At 43.9% G+C, this 17,926-nt stretch overlaps 1 protein-coding gene and 1 long non-coding RNA gene across 6 annotated transcripts in view; one reads left to right on the plus strand and one right to left on the minus strand.

Annotated features, from left to right (window-relative positions):
- LOC138526396 (uncharacterized) overlaps nt 1-11,238 on the minus strand; it is a 147,874-nt gene extending 136,636 nt beyond the window's left edge. The window contains exon 1 of the long non-coding RNA XR_011283569.1: nt 10,910-11,238. This is a non-coding gene — a long non-coding RNA (uncharacterized lncRNA). The remainder of the gene's footprint in view (nt 1-10,909) is intronic.
- BCLAF3 (BCLAF1 and THRAP3 family member 3) overlaps nt 1-17,926 on the plus strand; it is an 856,420-nt gene that overhangs the window by 765,539 nt on the left and 72,955 nt on the right. For all 5 annotated transcript variants that reach the window (XM_069637097.1, XM_069637096.1, XM_069637098.1 and 2 more), the window contains one exon: nt 11,486-11,635. In XM_069637097.1, coding sequence (XP_069493198.1) covers nt 11,486-11,635 — 150 coding nt within the window. The remainder of the gene's footprint in view (nt 1-11,485; nt 11,636-17,926) is intronic.

A 17,926-nucleotide genomic window follows, 5' to 3' on the forward strand; every position in this document is an offset into this window, starting at 1 on the left:
CCCCGACACACCATCTAGAGCCAAGGCCTTCCACGAATGTCTGGAAGGGCTGGAAGAGTACTTGGCCCTTCCTCAACCCGAGGTCGAGCAACCAGCAGAGGGGGCTTCTCACAGAGGTCCTCACGCTAAGTCTTGTGATAAGAATGGGGATCCTGATGCAGGAGGACCTAGTTGCCTTGGCCAAGAAGGGTTGGCTCAAGCCCCACTCAGTCCAGCCGGTGAACAAACGCCTGGATGCACAGTTCAGGCAGATAGAGGGGTATACACTCTTGCTATCGGCCCATCCTCAGCCACACACCGCAGTCATCGCTGCGGCATCACTATACTCCAAGCCTCAGTTGTCCTCTGCCGCCTCCTCTGCGGTGCTGCTAGGCAAGGAGGAGAAGATCTTGGAGGCGTACGGGAAGAAGCTGTATTCCAACATGTCCTTGCACCTTCGTCAAGCCAACGCAGATGCCATGCTGGCAGCCATTAACCAGAGACTCTGGCTGGAAATTGCTCCCGCCAGCCTCCCAGAGCTTCCGGCACAGAGCCAATCCCGATTAAAGGCGAGATTGGCAGAGGCCAAGACGGTGGCGCAAGACATCATGGAGTCCACCGTGGCCCACATTGACACCTCCTGGCTGTGCCATCTGCATTGCCACGGACATGAGAAGAACGGCTTGGCTCTGTGCTAGGAAATTCAACCCAGAGGTCCAGGATCGCATCTTAGATCTTTCGTTCGAAGGGTGTGACCTCTTCCACTCCACAACGGACGAGGAGCTGGACAAAATGAAAAACAGCTCACAAACGGCCACGTCTTTATCCATCTTGACAAAGACCACACCCAAAACGTACACCCAGTCACCCTTGTTCTTTTCTGTGATTCAGAATCATGGGCTACCACTTCCAATACAAGGTGCTTCCTTTCAGCCTCAACTCAGCCTCCAGGGTCTTTACCAGGGTGCTCAACACAGTGGCAGCCCTCCTCAAGTCGCAGGGCCACCACATCTACCCGTACCTCAACGACTGGCTCGTCAGGGCAACATTCCCGGAAGCAGTGCACCAAACTTCCCATGCTCTTATGAACACATTGCACGCGCTGGGTTTCTCACTCAACCTCAAGAAGTCGCAGCTGCAGCCCACGCAGAGACTGACCTTCTTGGGTCTCATTTGGGACACGTGCTCTGAGAGTTTTCCCTTGGAGGACAAGATCAGGGCCCTCAGGAGGGCCACCACGCACTTCCTCAGCAGAGAAGTTACCTTGGCCTGGTGGTACCAACACCTGCTGGGTCTCATGGCAACAGCCCTCTTGGCTGTCTCTCAGACGAGACTCGGGGTGAGGAGGATACAGCTGCACTTTGCAGCCTCTTGGAACCAGAAGCGGGGCTCTCAGTCAGAGATGATCAACGTTTCTCCAACACTTCACCCGGACCTCACATGGTGGTTCAGGGACTGCAACCTTCGGCTGGGCAAGCCTTTCCAGCAACCTACCCTGCAGGTCACCATCACCACAGACTCCTCTCTAGAGGGTTGGGGGGGGCCACCCTGGGCAACCACTGCATCCATGGCACCTGGACTCGGCATGAGTACCACATCAATTGGCTGGAACTGAAGTCGATCTGGCTGCCGCTTACAGGCTTTCTTCCGGTTATCGAGGGCAAGGTCCTCCTCATTCAGACAGACAACTCGACCAGCATGTTCCACGTCAACAAGCGGGGATGTACCAGACTCCCCCACACCCACTGTGCAGGCTTGCAGTCAGCATGTGGGACTGGGCCCTAGAGAACATTACCTCACGGCTGTCCACCTGCCGGGGGTATTCAACCTGGTGGCAGACAGGCTCAGCAGATTGGGTGCGGACAACTACGAGTAGCAGTTGAACGACCTAGTACTGCAGGGAATCTTCTGCAAATGGGGACACTCCCAGGTGGACCTCTTTGCCTCCTGGGACAACAGGAAGTGCCAACTGTTCGCTTCCTGGCAGGGTCAGGGCCCGGGCTCCCTGGGCGATGCATTCCAGATACAGTGGGACGGAATGACAGCCACTGATACACAGGGTGATACGCAAGATCAAGGAATCTCGCCACCTCAGCATCTTTCTAATAGCACTGTGGTGGCTGGCCAAGCCATGGTTCTCGGAGCTGTTCAGCCTCTCGGAGAAGCCACCCATTTGCCTTCCAACAGGCCCAGGATATCTTCTGGCGCAGCAGCGGGGCAGGGTCATCCACCCTGCGCCACAGAAACTAGCCCTCGGTGTGTTTCCTGAACAGGTCACGCTAACTCACCTCAGCCTTTCCCAGGCTAACCTAGAAATCATACAGGGCACCAGGAGCAAGTCTACCAGGGCCCAGTATAGGTGCAAGTGGACCATGTTCTGCCACTGGGCAGACTCTAAGGGTATCACCCCCTTGCATGCACCTTGAATGACGTGCTCTCCTTCTCGGTGCACCTCAGGCGTGCAGGTGGACACTTGGCGCACTTACTGGGCAGCCATTGGAGCTAACAGAAACTCTGAGGAGATTTTTTCCTCTTCCAACCAGATTGTCAAACATTTGACGTGTCTCGCCAGACTCTACCCGCCCACCAAGAGGCCACACCCCGTGTGGGACCTCAACATAGTTCTGGGTGCCCTGTCGCACAAACCATTTGAACCAATGGCGTCTGCGGACATCAGGCTGGTCATCATTAATACGGCCACACCTCGCAGAATCAGCGAAATCCAGGCGTTGGTCACCTCAGAGCCATATACTATGTTTCACAAGGATAAAGTAGTCCTGCGGACACACCCAGCATTCTTGCCCAAGGTGCCTTCCGCATTCCATCTGAACAAAGAAATTGTGCTGCCTACGTTTTTTGCTGAGCCCAAAGACGAGGCTCAGAGTTCTGCACTGCCTTGATGTCAGGCGTGCCCTGAAATTCTACTTGGACAGGACCAAGGGCTTCCGCAAGTCGGACGCACTTTTCGTCACCTTTGGCGGATCAAGACTGGTGTATAAGGCCCCTAAGCCCTCCATAGCCCGTTGGATGGTCTCGGCCATCAAAGAAGCTTATGAGGGACAGCACAAGCCACTGCTGGTCAACATGCACGTCCACGCGGTCAGAGCCAAGCAACGGCCATCGCTTTCCAGCGGCAGGTGCCCTGGCAAGTCATAAGCAGGGCGGCCACATAGGCCACCCCCCTCGGCTTTCTGCAAGCACTACTGTTTGGATGCCAGTTCTAGATCAGATGCAGCTTTCGGACAGGTGGTTTTTAGAAACCTGTTTGCTTAAGGAGGGTCTCCTCTCCACCCTGGGGCTACACTCAGTTGTAATCGCCCAATCAGTATCGAGGGAAGGGGGCGGGACGTAAGAGTAATTATGAGTTACTCACCGTAGTGACTAACGTACCCTTATTCCCCTTTCCTCCATACTTCCCACCGGCCTCCCCCCTAATAAAACTGGTGTCATTAGGCAATGTTAATCTATTGTCGGCGCGTCTATGGGGACTGAGGTGTGGCGCCGGAGGGTGTAGTCAAAGCAGCGCATGCTCCCAAGGCCACACCCCCACACACCTCTAAATTTAAAGGGGAAGAATGTTTTTTCTGGTGAAAAAGGTTTTTTCTCCCGTCCCTTGGAAGGGACGCCCAAGCAGTATGGAGGAAAGGGGACTAAGGACTAAAAGTATGTTAGTCACTGCAGTGAGTAACTTATAATTTTGCTGACAATGTGGTTCTTATTTCCAGAAGCCCATCAGGCCTCTGGAAGCTAACTGGGCAGTTGGCTACATTTTGCGATCAGTGTGGTCTCGAAATTCATAGAGAAAAAAAATAAAACCAAGATGTGGCAATCAGCAGGATCATTATACATGTATAAAAACCTTAGAACAGGGCGAACATACACTGCGGAAATGCCATATTTGGATTACTTGGGAATTTGAATCCTGGGTGGGGTTGAAGGGGACTGGGACTGTAAATGGCCAGGACATATAGATAAAGCCAGTGTTTCTTTTGGGAGAAAGTGTAAGAGTATCTTACGATTCTCAAAAACATATGGTGGTAACATCTTAATTCCTGCAATGGAAATGTATAGAGCTCAGGCGATAACATCTGCTATATATGGTGCTGAGCTGTGGGGGCACTGCAAAACGCAACTTACGTCCTCTTTGGAGAACAACTTTTTACAACGTTTGCTGTGGCTCCTAAAAATGTAACCGAATGTCCCATCATAGCTAGAATTTAGTGTCTGGTCCATAAGTGATCATGCTGCTTTGAAGCCTCTACTTTTCTGTGTATGGGTCTGGTCTTGTGACACCCACCTTACCGTCTTAAAACCAAAACCTTCAGGAAAAATACTGAAGCAAACTCCACCTTATTCTCTACCAGTTGTCATGCTAATTCTGTGATAAAAAATATACCTAAAGGAGAATTTATTAGGGCGAGGAGGAATTGTTCTGAACAGAAGAATTTTGAAGAAGAGTGCAAATTACTCACAAGGAGATTCCAATTAAGAGGATATAGGAACAACACCATAGCTCAAGCTAAAGAAAAGGCTTTCAAAATTGATAGAGCAAGCACCTTAAAGACAACAAAAACTACTCAAGATGATAGACAAGAGATAAGCTTCATCACGAACTACTGTGCAAATAATAAAATATTGAGAAAGATCTTAAGGAAGAATTGGCATCTTCTGCAACTAGATGAAAATGTTCGGAAATACATCAATGACACACCCACGTTGACGTACAGACGGGCCAAAACTATCAAAAACATTTTAAGCCCTTCACTCCTTCCAGAAGAGAAAGAAACCTCATTGACGTGGCTTCCGCCACCAATAACAGGATTTCGGAAATGTGGAACATGCACAATGTGCAAACATACTCAGAACAACACAGTGACTTTCAAGGACAAATATGGTATATCACATAAAATTGTTGATCAGATTAATTGCAGAAGTAAGTTTGTGGTTTACGCTATTATTTGTCAATGTGAAGACATATACATAGGGAGCACTATCAGGGAACTTAGGATAAGAATAAGGGAACACATCTCAAGTATTGGTAGCCAGGATACCAACCTACCCTTAGCTCAACATTGGCAACAAAAACATCAACTAATTGATAAGAAACATCTAAAATTCATTGGACTCAAAAAAGTGACTATGGGACCAAGAGGAGGAAACCTTGAAATTAAATTGAGGCAAGAGGAAGCAAAATTAATTTGTAAATTTCGTTCAGTGGAAAGAGGCTTGAATTCAGAACATGAGATGTCCTCATTTCTCTAAACAAGGAAAATAATGGTTAACCAAGTCAACATAATGTGATTAAAAATAGTTGTTTCCAGTACTTGTGTATGTATATATAATAATTTATATTTTTTCCTTCGGGGCAACACCATTTGGAAGGGTCGAATAAGAATATTTTATACACCAGGTTCAGAAACTTCAATTAACAACCAGAGGGCAATGCTGGAATGGCATGTTAAGAAATTGGGACAGCTCTGTCTAAAAACATAGCTTTCCGGAAAAAGTTTTCCATGTACAAAGGTACTTTTATGCAATTTCTCACATACACAACTAACTTTAAATAAGCCATCGATGTTTAGTGACAGAAATTAACGTAATAATAAGTGTAACAAACAAGGAGAACGTGATCTTCATAAGTCAAAATTGAAATTTTCCCAAAATATGGCCGCAGGTTTAAAAATAGAAAAGGGACTGTCAGGGATCCGATCGGAACAGTTCTTCGACTGAAGCTTAGTTATGTATATTTTACCTTAGAGACAAATTGACCTTAATGATAAATCTAAATCAGTGCTTGACCAGGGACTATCAAGAAATGTAATTTATTGGTAAATTATCGAGCAACAATTTTTTCGGTTAAAACTCCGTCTTGGATTAGTAAATTATAACTGACACATAAAAGTAATATTTTAACTTGCGCCAATAACAACAATTGATTTTTTGATCGTATTGTGCAAGAATTAGGACGAAAGTAATAAACATAGTAGTAGGACTAAGCGGTACCGTTACTAAGCCGACAACAATAACAGTACCTAGATGCAGAATACACGGGGACTCTTAGAAACGGAATACGCTCGCAGGGAGCAGGTAAGCCTGCTGAGGGAGCTCTGAGATGGGGGTCTTGTTTATACGGTCCAACTACACGCGGGGATCACGTGGTAATACTTTTTGGATCTAGTTATAATCGTGAGAGAGGCCAAGAGGCAATGCGATGATCAACAAAGCTTAACACGGACAATGGCACTGATATTCACGTTCTCCACCGAGAAAATAACGGAAGAGATAGCTCTATATAGTATTTGTAGTGAATTGACATATCGCGGGGTAGATAAACTCACTAATGAGCCTTATGATGTTTATATTTTAGGGATTTAACCCATGACCATTGAAATTAAGCATTCAACTTATGAATTTTGAAAGAAACAGATTAGGTAAGAAATAAGAGTGAGCGATACACTCAATGATGAACATATAAAACAATTATGAAGCGATCTTTTATCAATCAATTTCTAACAAAAATGTTCTTTCTCATTGGGTTTTGTCAAATATTTCTTTTTCTTCATTTTGAAAAACGTTTTTCTCATTCCTAACAATCCCACCCTACCCCCTCCCTCAAAATGGCCATTCATTAATGTTGTTTAATTTTTGATTGGGTGCATTTTTGAATTTTCAAAAAAATGTTAATTTTTGTTATGTATTGTGTGACTAGCCCTGATTTGAAAAAGACATAGAATGTCGAAACACGTGTAATCATATAGGGCATTTTTCTAAGAACTAAAGGAGAAATAAAAGATCAATAACTTGACTTGGAGTACAAGAAGCATTGATTGATCCTTTCTTACAACGTTACGACAAGGGCGCATGATATTAGTAAGAGTAACACAATTCTTATACACCTTAAAAATAGAATAGCATTAAGAGAGATTCTAATAAAACTTGAATGCTCTATTCCATTGCTCAAACATATTAAAGCTGTCAAACCTAGCGCATTACTGGGTTAAACCTAGGGGTATCTCCAAGAACAGCAGGCAGGAAATATTGTATGCTTAGTCTGAATCGAGTCTATAAAATTGTATAGCTTCAGGCACTCTATAAAATTGTATAGGTAAGTGCCTGAAGTTAGCAACTGTCCCGTGTCTATGTGAAAATGTTGCATTATTAGTGAGATTGCAAAAAAGTCTAATCGTTTACAACTAATATATGTGATAATTGCAGGGGGAGACCCCCTATCCCTGTGCCTCCACGTTATTGAATAGCTTAACCCACCCCCCATCTATATGTTCACGTCTGTTTGTTGCAAATGATGCAATATGTTTGTATATTCACAGTAATGGTGTGCGCGGTTATGGGTGATGCCAACTGGCCATGCTTATTTGTTAATTAAGGAAATGAGTTCACTGGAAGAGTACCTGTGCCTTGTTATAAACTGTACTCGGAGCATCATTTATAAGTTTCGTTTGGGTATATTACCGATTGCCACAGTTATGGCGAGGTGGGATGAAACTGCTTCTGCCTGTTGTCCATTTCATCCTGGGGTTACCAAAACGGTGCAACATTTCTTCTTCCAGTGTCCCATGTATGCTGACATTCGCAAGAAAACTCTAAAACCCTGTTTGCAAAAGGGGACAGGGGTATCTGCTCAGTTTAATGCTGAAGAAATATGTACATTGGCAAATAGCACTGATACTTTTTATGTCTCAAGATATTTGGAAAAGGCATGGTGGAAAAGAGAATATCTCTAGTAAATGTTTAGGAAGTGTTTTCGTCCTGAAGGACACTTGTGCTTAATTAGTATATTATTGTATTTATTTGTTTTATTGCAATTTTGGCGTATTGCATTTATTTAGGAATGAGGTGTGAAACAATTAGATTTTAGTTATTTCTTACTGTTTTGTACTTTTATGGTTATCAGCCGAAATAATGATAATAAAAAAAGATAAATATTATGTCGAGAGATGACGCTTCATGACTGCCATGGCCCGAATCAACGGCTGCACCGGTAGGGTAAACTGATTCTGTTTTAAGTTGATAAATTCTGCACAATCTGCATTTAATTTGCACAAAAGGCTGTCCGTTTTTAATCTGTGCTCATCAATCAAAAAATCCATCGGTCTTTAAGGAAATAATCTCACTTGCATTCCGATTCAAATAGAGAACACAGTGCCAGTTTCATTTTACACTGACCCTGCGCCCCTGTTAATGAAATAGTATCCCCTTGGTATTAACAAGCCGCCCTATTCCCAGGATATCACCATAGAAAGCACCAAGTGGAATCTGGAGCGTTGTAAAATGGAACGGGGGGCAAGGCTCCTTTTAATCTTATGGAGAGGCATTTAATTTTTGTAAAGTAACTTTTGGTGTCAATGTGCTTGTTTAATAAAATAAAGATCAATACACATCAGGAGGAACGATTTAAGACACATTATGGTATGCCACTGTGAGATGTATATTTACAGAGATAATTTTTCACATTTTCTAATACTTTCTTTAAACTTTATTTTTCCATTTCTATCAGAAATTGGGAACGTGTCGAGAGCTGCTTTCACTTTCGCTTTGACCTGTGATAGATAATTTGTAGATTTAGTGTTGTGCCCCTCATTGAGCACAGGGAGCAATAATCAAAACAGTTTACAGTACTGCATTACCTTGCAAAAAAGAAAATAAAGGGGGAGTAACAAGCACAGTCAGTAAGCATACAATAAAAACCTTCAGCATGGCAAAACTTCATTAGCGATTTACCGGACGAAGCAATACCTTCATTGGGAGTTCCCAGTACCATTAAGGTAGGACATGAAGCAGGCCCAGTAATCCTTGTCGGGCTGAGGGCGTCCATAGCTCTCTATAGGTGTCCCTACCTCTCTATAGCTGTCCCTAGCTCTCTATAGGTATCCTTGTACATTGCACCAGGTTCGATTCCCTCAGCCAATCTACCACTGGGGTCTGCTGCGCCCACCAACCAATGGCCACATGTTGCTTTGCACTCGAGCAATTCCCAGGAACCTACGATCACTCATTGGGAATCAGGATGTGGAACCCAGTTATTTCACTAAGAGCACTTTGTATATTTCCCCAGTATGAGGCAATCCCAGCACATTTCCAAGCCATCTGAATGAAGTCAGCCTCATACATTTTGCAGCGTGGGCATGCACCTTGGGAAGCGGGGTCGAATTTTTTAATATTTTTAAGGGTGATGTACGCCTAATGTATATATATTCCGAACTGGAGCAGTTTAGGCTTACAATTCATGGAGACTTTCCTAATTTGTCCATTTATTTATCTACACTGGTCAACCGATATGTCATGCCCTAGAGCGCTTTCCCATTTCCACCTAGCTGTCTGCAGTTTACCCCTTCGCCACTCCTGTACCATACTGTGCAGCATATATATTGTGTGTTGTGACTGGTCATAGACCATAAGGAGCTGCAGTGTATTGGGGGATTGAGGCCTGCATTGGGAATGTGTCGAGAGTTGCTTTCACTTCCGCTTTGATCCGGTGATACATCATGTGTAGCTTTAGTGTTGTGCTCCCGATGTCCCTCAAATCTGCAGCTGATAAGTCTGCCAGCTCTAAACCAGTCATCGATTTTAATAATGCCCAGTTTGGCCCGCTTCCTACATAATCCCAGATCGAATTAGCTGATCAGGCAGGCAACAGCCTATTCTGAATGTCTGTTGGTATGGGGCAGTCTTATTGCGGCCATGGATGTATGAATTGTGTGAATTACTTTGTGTGGTGCATGTTGGTTTCCCCAAAACTGTGGTGAGCCTATGGGATGACACAATGGCCCTTACCAGGATGACCTGTTGATCGTATAGCACCGTACCCATGTTTTGCGATGTTACTAGCCTGCGCAATTTGATGGATGTCTAAATCGGGGACAGCAATTCCTCCCTCCTGAATAGGGCTGTGAGGATCTCCCAGGTGACCCTGGCCTGTCTGACCACACAAATAAATGTGCACAGCATAGAGCACAGACTATCCAAGTGTGCCCTAGGTGTTCTAACTGGGATAGCTAGGATGTTTTTAAAGTACTTTTTACAAATCAGGCAGATTTTGTATCTTCTAAAATAGTTGTTTATCTACAGATCACAAATTATTTCTAGGCTATTCCACTGTATAGCTATTCATTTTTAAATAATAAAATGTTTAGGTTTAAATGCAACACAAATAACTTTCTTCAGTTTGATCTGAAGTGTGTGCAATGAATGCCAATTTCGACTACTAGGTGTCACTGGTGGTACATGGGGAAATAAGCTCTTTTCATGGTACTGTTCTACATAAGCGTGCACATCTGGTGATTCTAGTTGAAGTGAACTTTGTCTCATGGCCACAGCCTGGAAAACTTGTTTGAACACAATTAAGCAGGTGACTCCTACTGTGGAGAAAAAACCATAATCTGTCATATGATGCACATTTCTGAGGTTGGGGCTTACTGCTCCAAGCTGAATCCAATCACAGATGCAAATATGCACTATTTCAAGTTATTAAATATAATAATACATAATTTCACTGGAGTTCAGTGAACAGCATGGCAAGATACAATGGTTGAACACATGTTATGTTACTATCCACAAATGCACCTTCTGCAAAAAAACATTAGGAATATAGCACTGCGGTAAAATCCCGGAATTGTTAATTTATGTTATAAATATACAAAAAAAATTCTGGAGTCTGCTTAGTTTTGTTGCTGGTAAACACTCCAAATGTCGGGCCGTATCTTTTTTTTTTTAGCACACATGGCGAGTGCGGGGACCAATCAGGTTGTGCCAAACCCGGGCTGAATTTATTGATGCAATCCCGGATTCGGAGCAACCCGAGTGCTCTGCGCACCACCTTCTACCGACGCTGCCGTTTCCATCCTCCGCTGCCTCCCACCCCCAAGCCAGACCCTCCACACCCACCCCCTGTCTCCACTCAAAAACTACTTACCTCTGGGGCTCCTCTGTCCGGCCACACAGCTTCCTACTTCTGACTGTGCCACGAAAATCGAAGAGGGTCTCTGGGCAGAGCCCCGCCTTCCATTTCCATGGCAACCGCTGGAATCGTTGCAGTCACAAAAGCATTAGAAATGGTTATAGAGTTTTTCTCTTGAGTGCACACATATATTCGTGCCTCGTAGGCGCACCCTTTTTGTCATGGCAGCGAACAAGAGGTGAAATTCGAGAGGAAGCATACTTTTGCAAACAGCACATCTACCACTCTATGGAAACACTTTGTTCTCATTTTACTCCTGGGGACTGGTAGTAGGTTCCACAATTCCCCACAGAGAGAAAACCAACCAGTCCTGTTTTCCCCCCCCCTTGGAATTCTTTGAATTCTAATTTTAGTTTTTCCATTTTACATGTAGGTCTACAAATCGAAGAGTTACAAGAAAAAGCTGTACTGGATGGTTTTCTCATGAATGGAACTGGGCAACTTCAGAGCTTTCGGTTAGCGACTTGGGGTGATTGCGGAGTAAAAGCACAGACTTCCTTTCATTCAAGTTTTCTTGTTTTGTCTTTTCAGCGTATTTTTACAGATGGTCGATTTCAACAACACTATAAGTCTGACATAGTGCAGAAGGGTATGTACATCCAAGCAAAATACCAGCGTTTTCGAACCATAGGAAGGGGAATTTCCACTTACAAGTACAGAGAGCGATTTCAGAAGAAAGAGGTGAGATATGAAGTAAATGTTAATCCCGGTATCTAGGTGTCCTTGTCTCAAATGGATTGTTCTTGACAGTTGTTTCAGCTATTTTAGGAGCCAGCTGGGGGAAATGGTGTTAGTGGGCCTATCTATAGACAACCTGCTTGTGGGTTTTTTTCTCGCACAGAATTTCCTCTATGAACTTTTGCATATTGGTCGTCCCCAGGTGGTCGACATTTGCACTGCTTGCCTGCTTTTCCCAAAACAAATCCCTTCATCTTCCCTTATAACCTGTTCCCTCTTTCTAGTCCCCTCCCTGTTTTTTTGACTTTCAGAGATATCCCCCGCTGAACCCCACTTTTCTATTCCCATCTCCTCCCCTTGCTCCATCTGGACTCCACCATCACCCACTACCCCTGCGCTGCACCACCTCCTACACCGCTGTGTTACCCTCAGCCCGCCACCAGCCCTGTCACATCAGCCCCCTCCCCACATTACACAAGCATCCCTCACATGCATTCCCCCACCATACAAGCATACCCCACCCTGTATTGCCCATCCTACTCCCCCTTCCCACTAGCACACAACCCCCATGCATTCACTCCACCCCCTCCCACCCTGCCCCCTCCTCACCTTGTAGATTGGGAGTCCCTGCTCGTCATTAATTGATCAGTTGGACAGGTCGCCTTGTTTAAAGGGTCTTTGGCGAGCAGCTGTAGCATTGATAGACCCAGTACCAAAGTGGTAATCCTTGAAGTGCACCACTCGATACATGGTTCAAATCATAGAGCTGCACTGGGTAGGATTTTGAACCAAGCCTTGAAATGTCCGCTTCGTATGGTTTATGGTTGAATTTGTCCGAACTAAAGGTACATATTGACTGGAATCGGGTTGAATCGAACAAATGCGTAGGATCAGAATAAAATGAAATCAAAGCAAATTGAAGTAGCCTACAGTAAATTAAAAGGAAATGGGTGAAAAGCCCCCAAAGCTGCCAAACGTTCCAAGAGGGTCAAGACATAAATGTCCTACTCGATCCACTCAAATCTACAGGGGTTCTCGTTAGCTCAAATTGGTCCAAAAAACAAAGAATGCTTGGTCACCACCTGTCTAACACTTTACAGTGGATCCATACCCTCAAATAGACTGTGCTCCAGTGACAGTATCAGAAACCTTGCAAAAGCACTTACATTTTTTTTTCATACAATGGTGTAGCCATTCACTCCACAGAAAGACGGCTCTTTGTGTAATGGTCTACCAGAACACTTTCCACATCTTTTTTGCTGTCACATGCGTGCCCTTAAACCCTACCTATGTCCTATTTGCTCTTGTTACTATCGATATCAGTATTTCATTTTATGATAATTTATAATAATTTCTATACTTTATCCAAGTCACAACTATTTAATGCATCATCATTTCCTGCATCCGCCTAAAACATTTGATCTCTTCTCTCCCGGCATTATATCCAATATGCAGCCCTCCTTTTGCCAATTATTGATCGACGACCGCTGCAAGTGTGATCACTAACACAGCGGCTTGCATGTTTAAGCGCCTGTTCTTTTAGCCGTGATACCAATCATTCCACCTTTTTGCAGCCATTTAAATCGCCTCACAACACTGTCTGACTGCGCTCATGTCATAACTTTTTGTGGGTGGGGCGAATACCCTCCTTTTTAGTTCCTCCATACAATGACTTTGTTCCACTGATCGGTCTGGTAGCTCTCAACCCACCGCGCCGAGTCGGGTACATGGCCCTGCTGGCTTCCCCACTCTGGCTTTTCGTGCCATTGCTCTTCCAAGGCCCATGCTCTCGTCATATATAGGTGCACCTCATCCTCCCAAGTACTATTTTGGGCATAACTAGGTGTATCAAGCCGTGGCACTAGTGCAAGAAACCCATGCCTTTAAACAATTTAACTGTGGCCTTAACTTTTTTACTGCATGCCATTTGTAGCTGCACTATTTCAGACCTTAGTAGCTCTGTATCGCGCAGGCAGGAGGCGAGCCTTCTACATTATGCCATTAAGCGCGTTTCAAAGTGTGTAAGGCAGCAGACTTGCACTTAAGCAGGCCATGGTCGAGGACACTGGTTTACTTCGTGACCCGAATTCCAAAACCTGGGCGAGATACAAACAGCTATGCAATTTAGTATTCTTGGTGCAAGATACGTGCTTGCTAGTGAAACATTGTTGTAACAACCCTCGGCAATATGCCAAAGAGATCCAAGGGAGGAAAATGTGTATAACCTGTGATCACTGTGATCACGCAAACAACCCATAAACAGGACCACCACTAATTTTGATAGGGAGCTGATAACATGTGTGAACAAACATGAGCAAAAACCAGGCAGCCACCAACCAAAAGCCTCATAAGAAAAATTACAACCTTCTTTGAGGTGTCACATCGGTTCAATTGGATGTTAGTAATGGCTCCAAATCCACACTTAATGATAACAACTCCTTCCTGGAGTTGTGTTTCCCTCTTCAAAACGAGATAAACGACCCACAGTCTGGAGTGATTGAGGTGGGGGATGGTGGGGGGCCGAAGTTGGAAGAGCAACCAAATGAACAGGTACAACAAATTAGTCAAAATCCGATGTTAAGTCAAAGACTCGAAGTCCCCCCACCCCTCACACACGCCTTATTTGGTGAGACAAGTAGGAACGCTCGAGATAGTGTGCACGGAAAGGAGTACCTTGCAGTTTGCTGTTAAAATTCTACTAACATTATCTAATAGGATTTTTGAAAATACTATCTGTCAGAAATGAAAAAAGGGTTGTGATGCAGCTAAAAGCCCTACAAAAAAAACAGTGGTATGTACCCTAGTCTGTCGGATGAGGTAAATGACTGCATTATTGCAGTAAATGACTGCGCACTGGGTCCTATGGGCGTGTTGCACTTTAAAATAATGTAATAATAATGATTGCAGAGGTAGCCGATAGTCGGCAGAGATAACTGGAAAAGTACTAGCTCTACTGCAGTGATGGAAATCGTGACTTGGGTGTGGAGGCTCCTCAGGATTGCTCACTCAGTATTTGCCTGATGGCAGGAAAGGCCCTAAAAGGATAGAGGCGTCAAAAACCACATCTGCTGGCAGATTAAACTCTACTATCATAATTGTTATTTTATAACAAAGCGAGAGCCCAGGATTCGAACCTGTGTTGCCCATGAGCTATCTTGCCGGCCACACCACAAACGACCTGAGTAGGGACAAAGAAAGTAAAGTGCGGCCAATAAAGTCTAGAAAAAAGGCCAGAGGAAGGATGAAAAGAGCAAACAATTAGAGTGGCGTACTTAGTTGTTGGCTCATCCAAGGTACGGAAAACAGGATATAGTACAAAATAAGAAAGAAAACGTAGTAAAAGAGGGTATCCAGGAGGAGGATGGCATGTCGGATATGTTGGCCGATTGTTGGGAAAATATCCCAAATCATGTATTGACTACTGATGGCACCAGACATGCTGGAAAAAAGTGAATCATCTGCAACTTAATTTCTGCCCAGGAAGGCTATGTTGATTAATAGACATCATTTATTACAACTCCTTAACATCATCCCCCATCTACGTGTATTGGATTCGAGCCCTGTGGATTATGTAGAACTGATAGAGAATGCCAAAGTTCCTACCTCAAGGGTGAACTTTTTTTTTTCTACGAGACAGTAGAGCTGGTGAAATCTCATATGCACAGTTTCCAAAAAGTGGGATATGATATAGTGGCAGAGCAAGAGAAACATGTAAATGGAGGGGCTAGAGGAAGTGATAATGATATACAATGGGCATGCAACAGATCAAAATGCTCTCTTTGGACGAGGGTATGGTTGGATAATGTTGGTATGGCAGGCCGAAAATCATTGTCTAATAAATGGTAGGAAGGTGGTGGACGGTCCTACAGAGTCCCGACGCTCACAGGACTGGAATTGGCTGACAGTTATTTTATACCAATCATTCCATCCAAGAGATTGTGATCTCTAAATATATTATCATGGAACACTAGAGGGCATAGTCACTATACTGATGAAAGAAATAGCAGTCAGATAATGTAAGAAAAGTACATGTTCCTACTTCAAGAAAGTTAGTTAATGACCCCATTGTTGATGGATGGATTTCACATATATCAAACTTTGGCAAAAAGAGGCGAACATGGGAGACCCATGGGTGTCTTAATGATTGGGGTTATTCATCGTTTGATTGCTAATAAGGTAGTAGTGGCAGATTGTGAAGATAATATAATGGTAGTGAAGATCAGCTTGCATGGGGCTGAGTCAAAATATCATCTTATTCATATTTACAATCTGCCAGGTAGAGTAATCACAAGTTGCATACAGTACTCCTTGGGGGAAGTGGTGTGGGGGTTGGATGTCTAAAATTTAGGGCAACATTGTGGTGATTAAGGGGGGAATCTAAACGCACATTGCGTGGATGACCAAGTAATTGAAGGTAAGGGGAATGTTAAATCCATGAGCACCGTGATGCAAGATAATAGGAACCACCAGGAAAGAGGTAGGTTAAGATTCATGGAGTGAGGCTTTATTATGACAACTGGAGTATAAGGGGTGATGATGTGGGTGATTATACATGGAAAATGGTTCATAAAGTAGCAACACAGGACTATTTTTGGATAAATAAAGCAGATATTACCAGAGTTGAGCATTTAGATATAAAGTTCAATGAGTACAGCGATCATGCAACCCTTAAACTCCAGCTCTGCTGGGAAGGCAGCTCCCAAAGGAGGTAATATATTGGTGATGTTGATATAAGTGCGGGAAAAAATTTAATAACATGAACTGGTTCAAATCTGGATGTGATAAATGCAATAATAGTTGTAAGCTGGCCAAACGAGATATTGGACAATCCTAACCTGGTGGCGCACAAATCTCACTCTAAAGCTCATGCCCTGTGGAAACGGTATGCTCATAGGGGTAAATTAAAAAGGGAGCAATTGTTTGACCCGGAAATAAGGTGGGCAAAGGGTTAACTCGAATGGTATATAACAGAAGCAGGGACGTGTTGTGAGGTCGTCCACCTGATAAAAAAAAATGCAAAATGGAAGTATTACAATTGGGTAAAGAGGAGACGCTTCACCACATATAATGCTAAGTGACAAATAATGTTTGCAATGATTAAAAGAGGAGATTCTAAAGGTGTGCAGAAGGCCTTTAAAGAAGACCAGGACAATAAGGCAGAGAAAATCATGAATACAATACAGGACGGGTCTGGCGATAACATATCCTTAATACGCATGGCGGTAAGCATGGTCCCCCTACTGAAGAATTGGATATCGAAGAGTGCCCGCTGCAGATAAATATTGAAAAAGAGGACATCATGAATAGAATCAGAAAGTTAAAGAAGTCTAGAGCGCCGGGCACGGATAGCCTTGCAAATATTGTCCTCATTGGAAATCCAGAAGTTGGGGAGGCCGGGGGGGGGGGATGAGTTGTTTACCTTATTTAGCAAGGTATGCGTTGTGGGCCACATACCGGATTTGTGTAGACGTGCCATACTTCTACCGATATATAAAAAAAATGCACGGAAAGTACCCACTAATTATAGGCTCCTCTCTGTACTCGATTTCCCAGGAAAGGTATTTGCCTCATTTGTTCTAAGAAAACTCAAGGATTGGTAAACAGAAATAACATACTTAGCCCCTTTCAAACAGGTTTTAGAGAATAATCAGCCGTAACTCCCAATATCCTATTGCTTAACACTTTAATCAAAAGGGCGAGAGATTTCAAAAACCCTCCTTTATATTTGATTTATATTGACTTCAAAGCCGCATTTGATACGGCAGAAAGGGAAGGACTGTTGTGGAACTTGAAAGGCTGCGAAATCCCAGCCCATTTATTGCAGCTGTTGGAATAGTTTCATATGCATACATATGTACAGGTCAAGTTGAATAGCAGAGGCGTATGCACCACCGATATTCCTACATTGTAAGGGTTGAAACAACGGTGTGTGCTTGCACCCCTACTTTTCAATTTGTACCTGGCAAATGCACCTGGTTGGTTGGAGGGCGTTAATTTCTGCCCAAACTAGGTGGTTGCCCTATACACTGGCTTTCTTATGCTGACGTGATGTTACACAAGGATCGGTCTGAGGACTGTCGAGTCCCTTAACCAGTACCCCAAGGAAAATTCATGAAACACTTATTATGAGAAAATAAAATGGATGTACATAGGTAAGGGTGCTTATACAGATAGGCCCTTTAAAGCCAAAGAGGGCATGATAGAATGGGTACCCTCATATAATTACTAGGGAATCGATGTGAGTAGTGACAATAAAGATTCTAATTTGATGGATGTTAAGAGGCAAAGCCCTGG

This window comes from Ambystoma mexicanum, chromosome 7p (genome assembly GCF_040938575.1).
Source record: "Ambystoma mexicanum isolate Mex_15411 chromosome 7p, UKY_AmexF1_1, whole genome shotgun sequence".
Lineage (NCBI taxonomy): Eukaryota > Metazoa > Chordata > Amphibia > Caudata > Ambystomatidae > Ambystoma > Ambystoma mexicanum.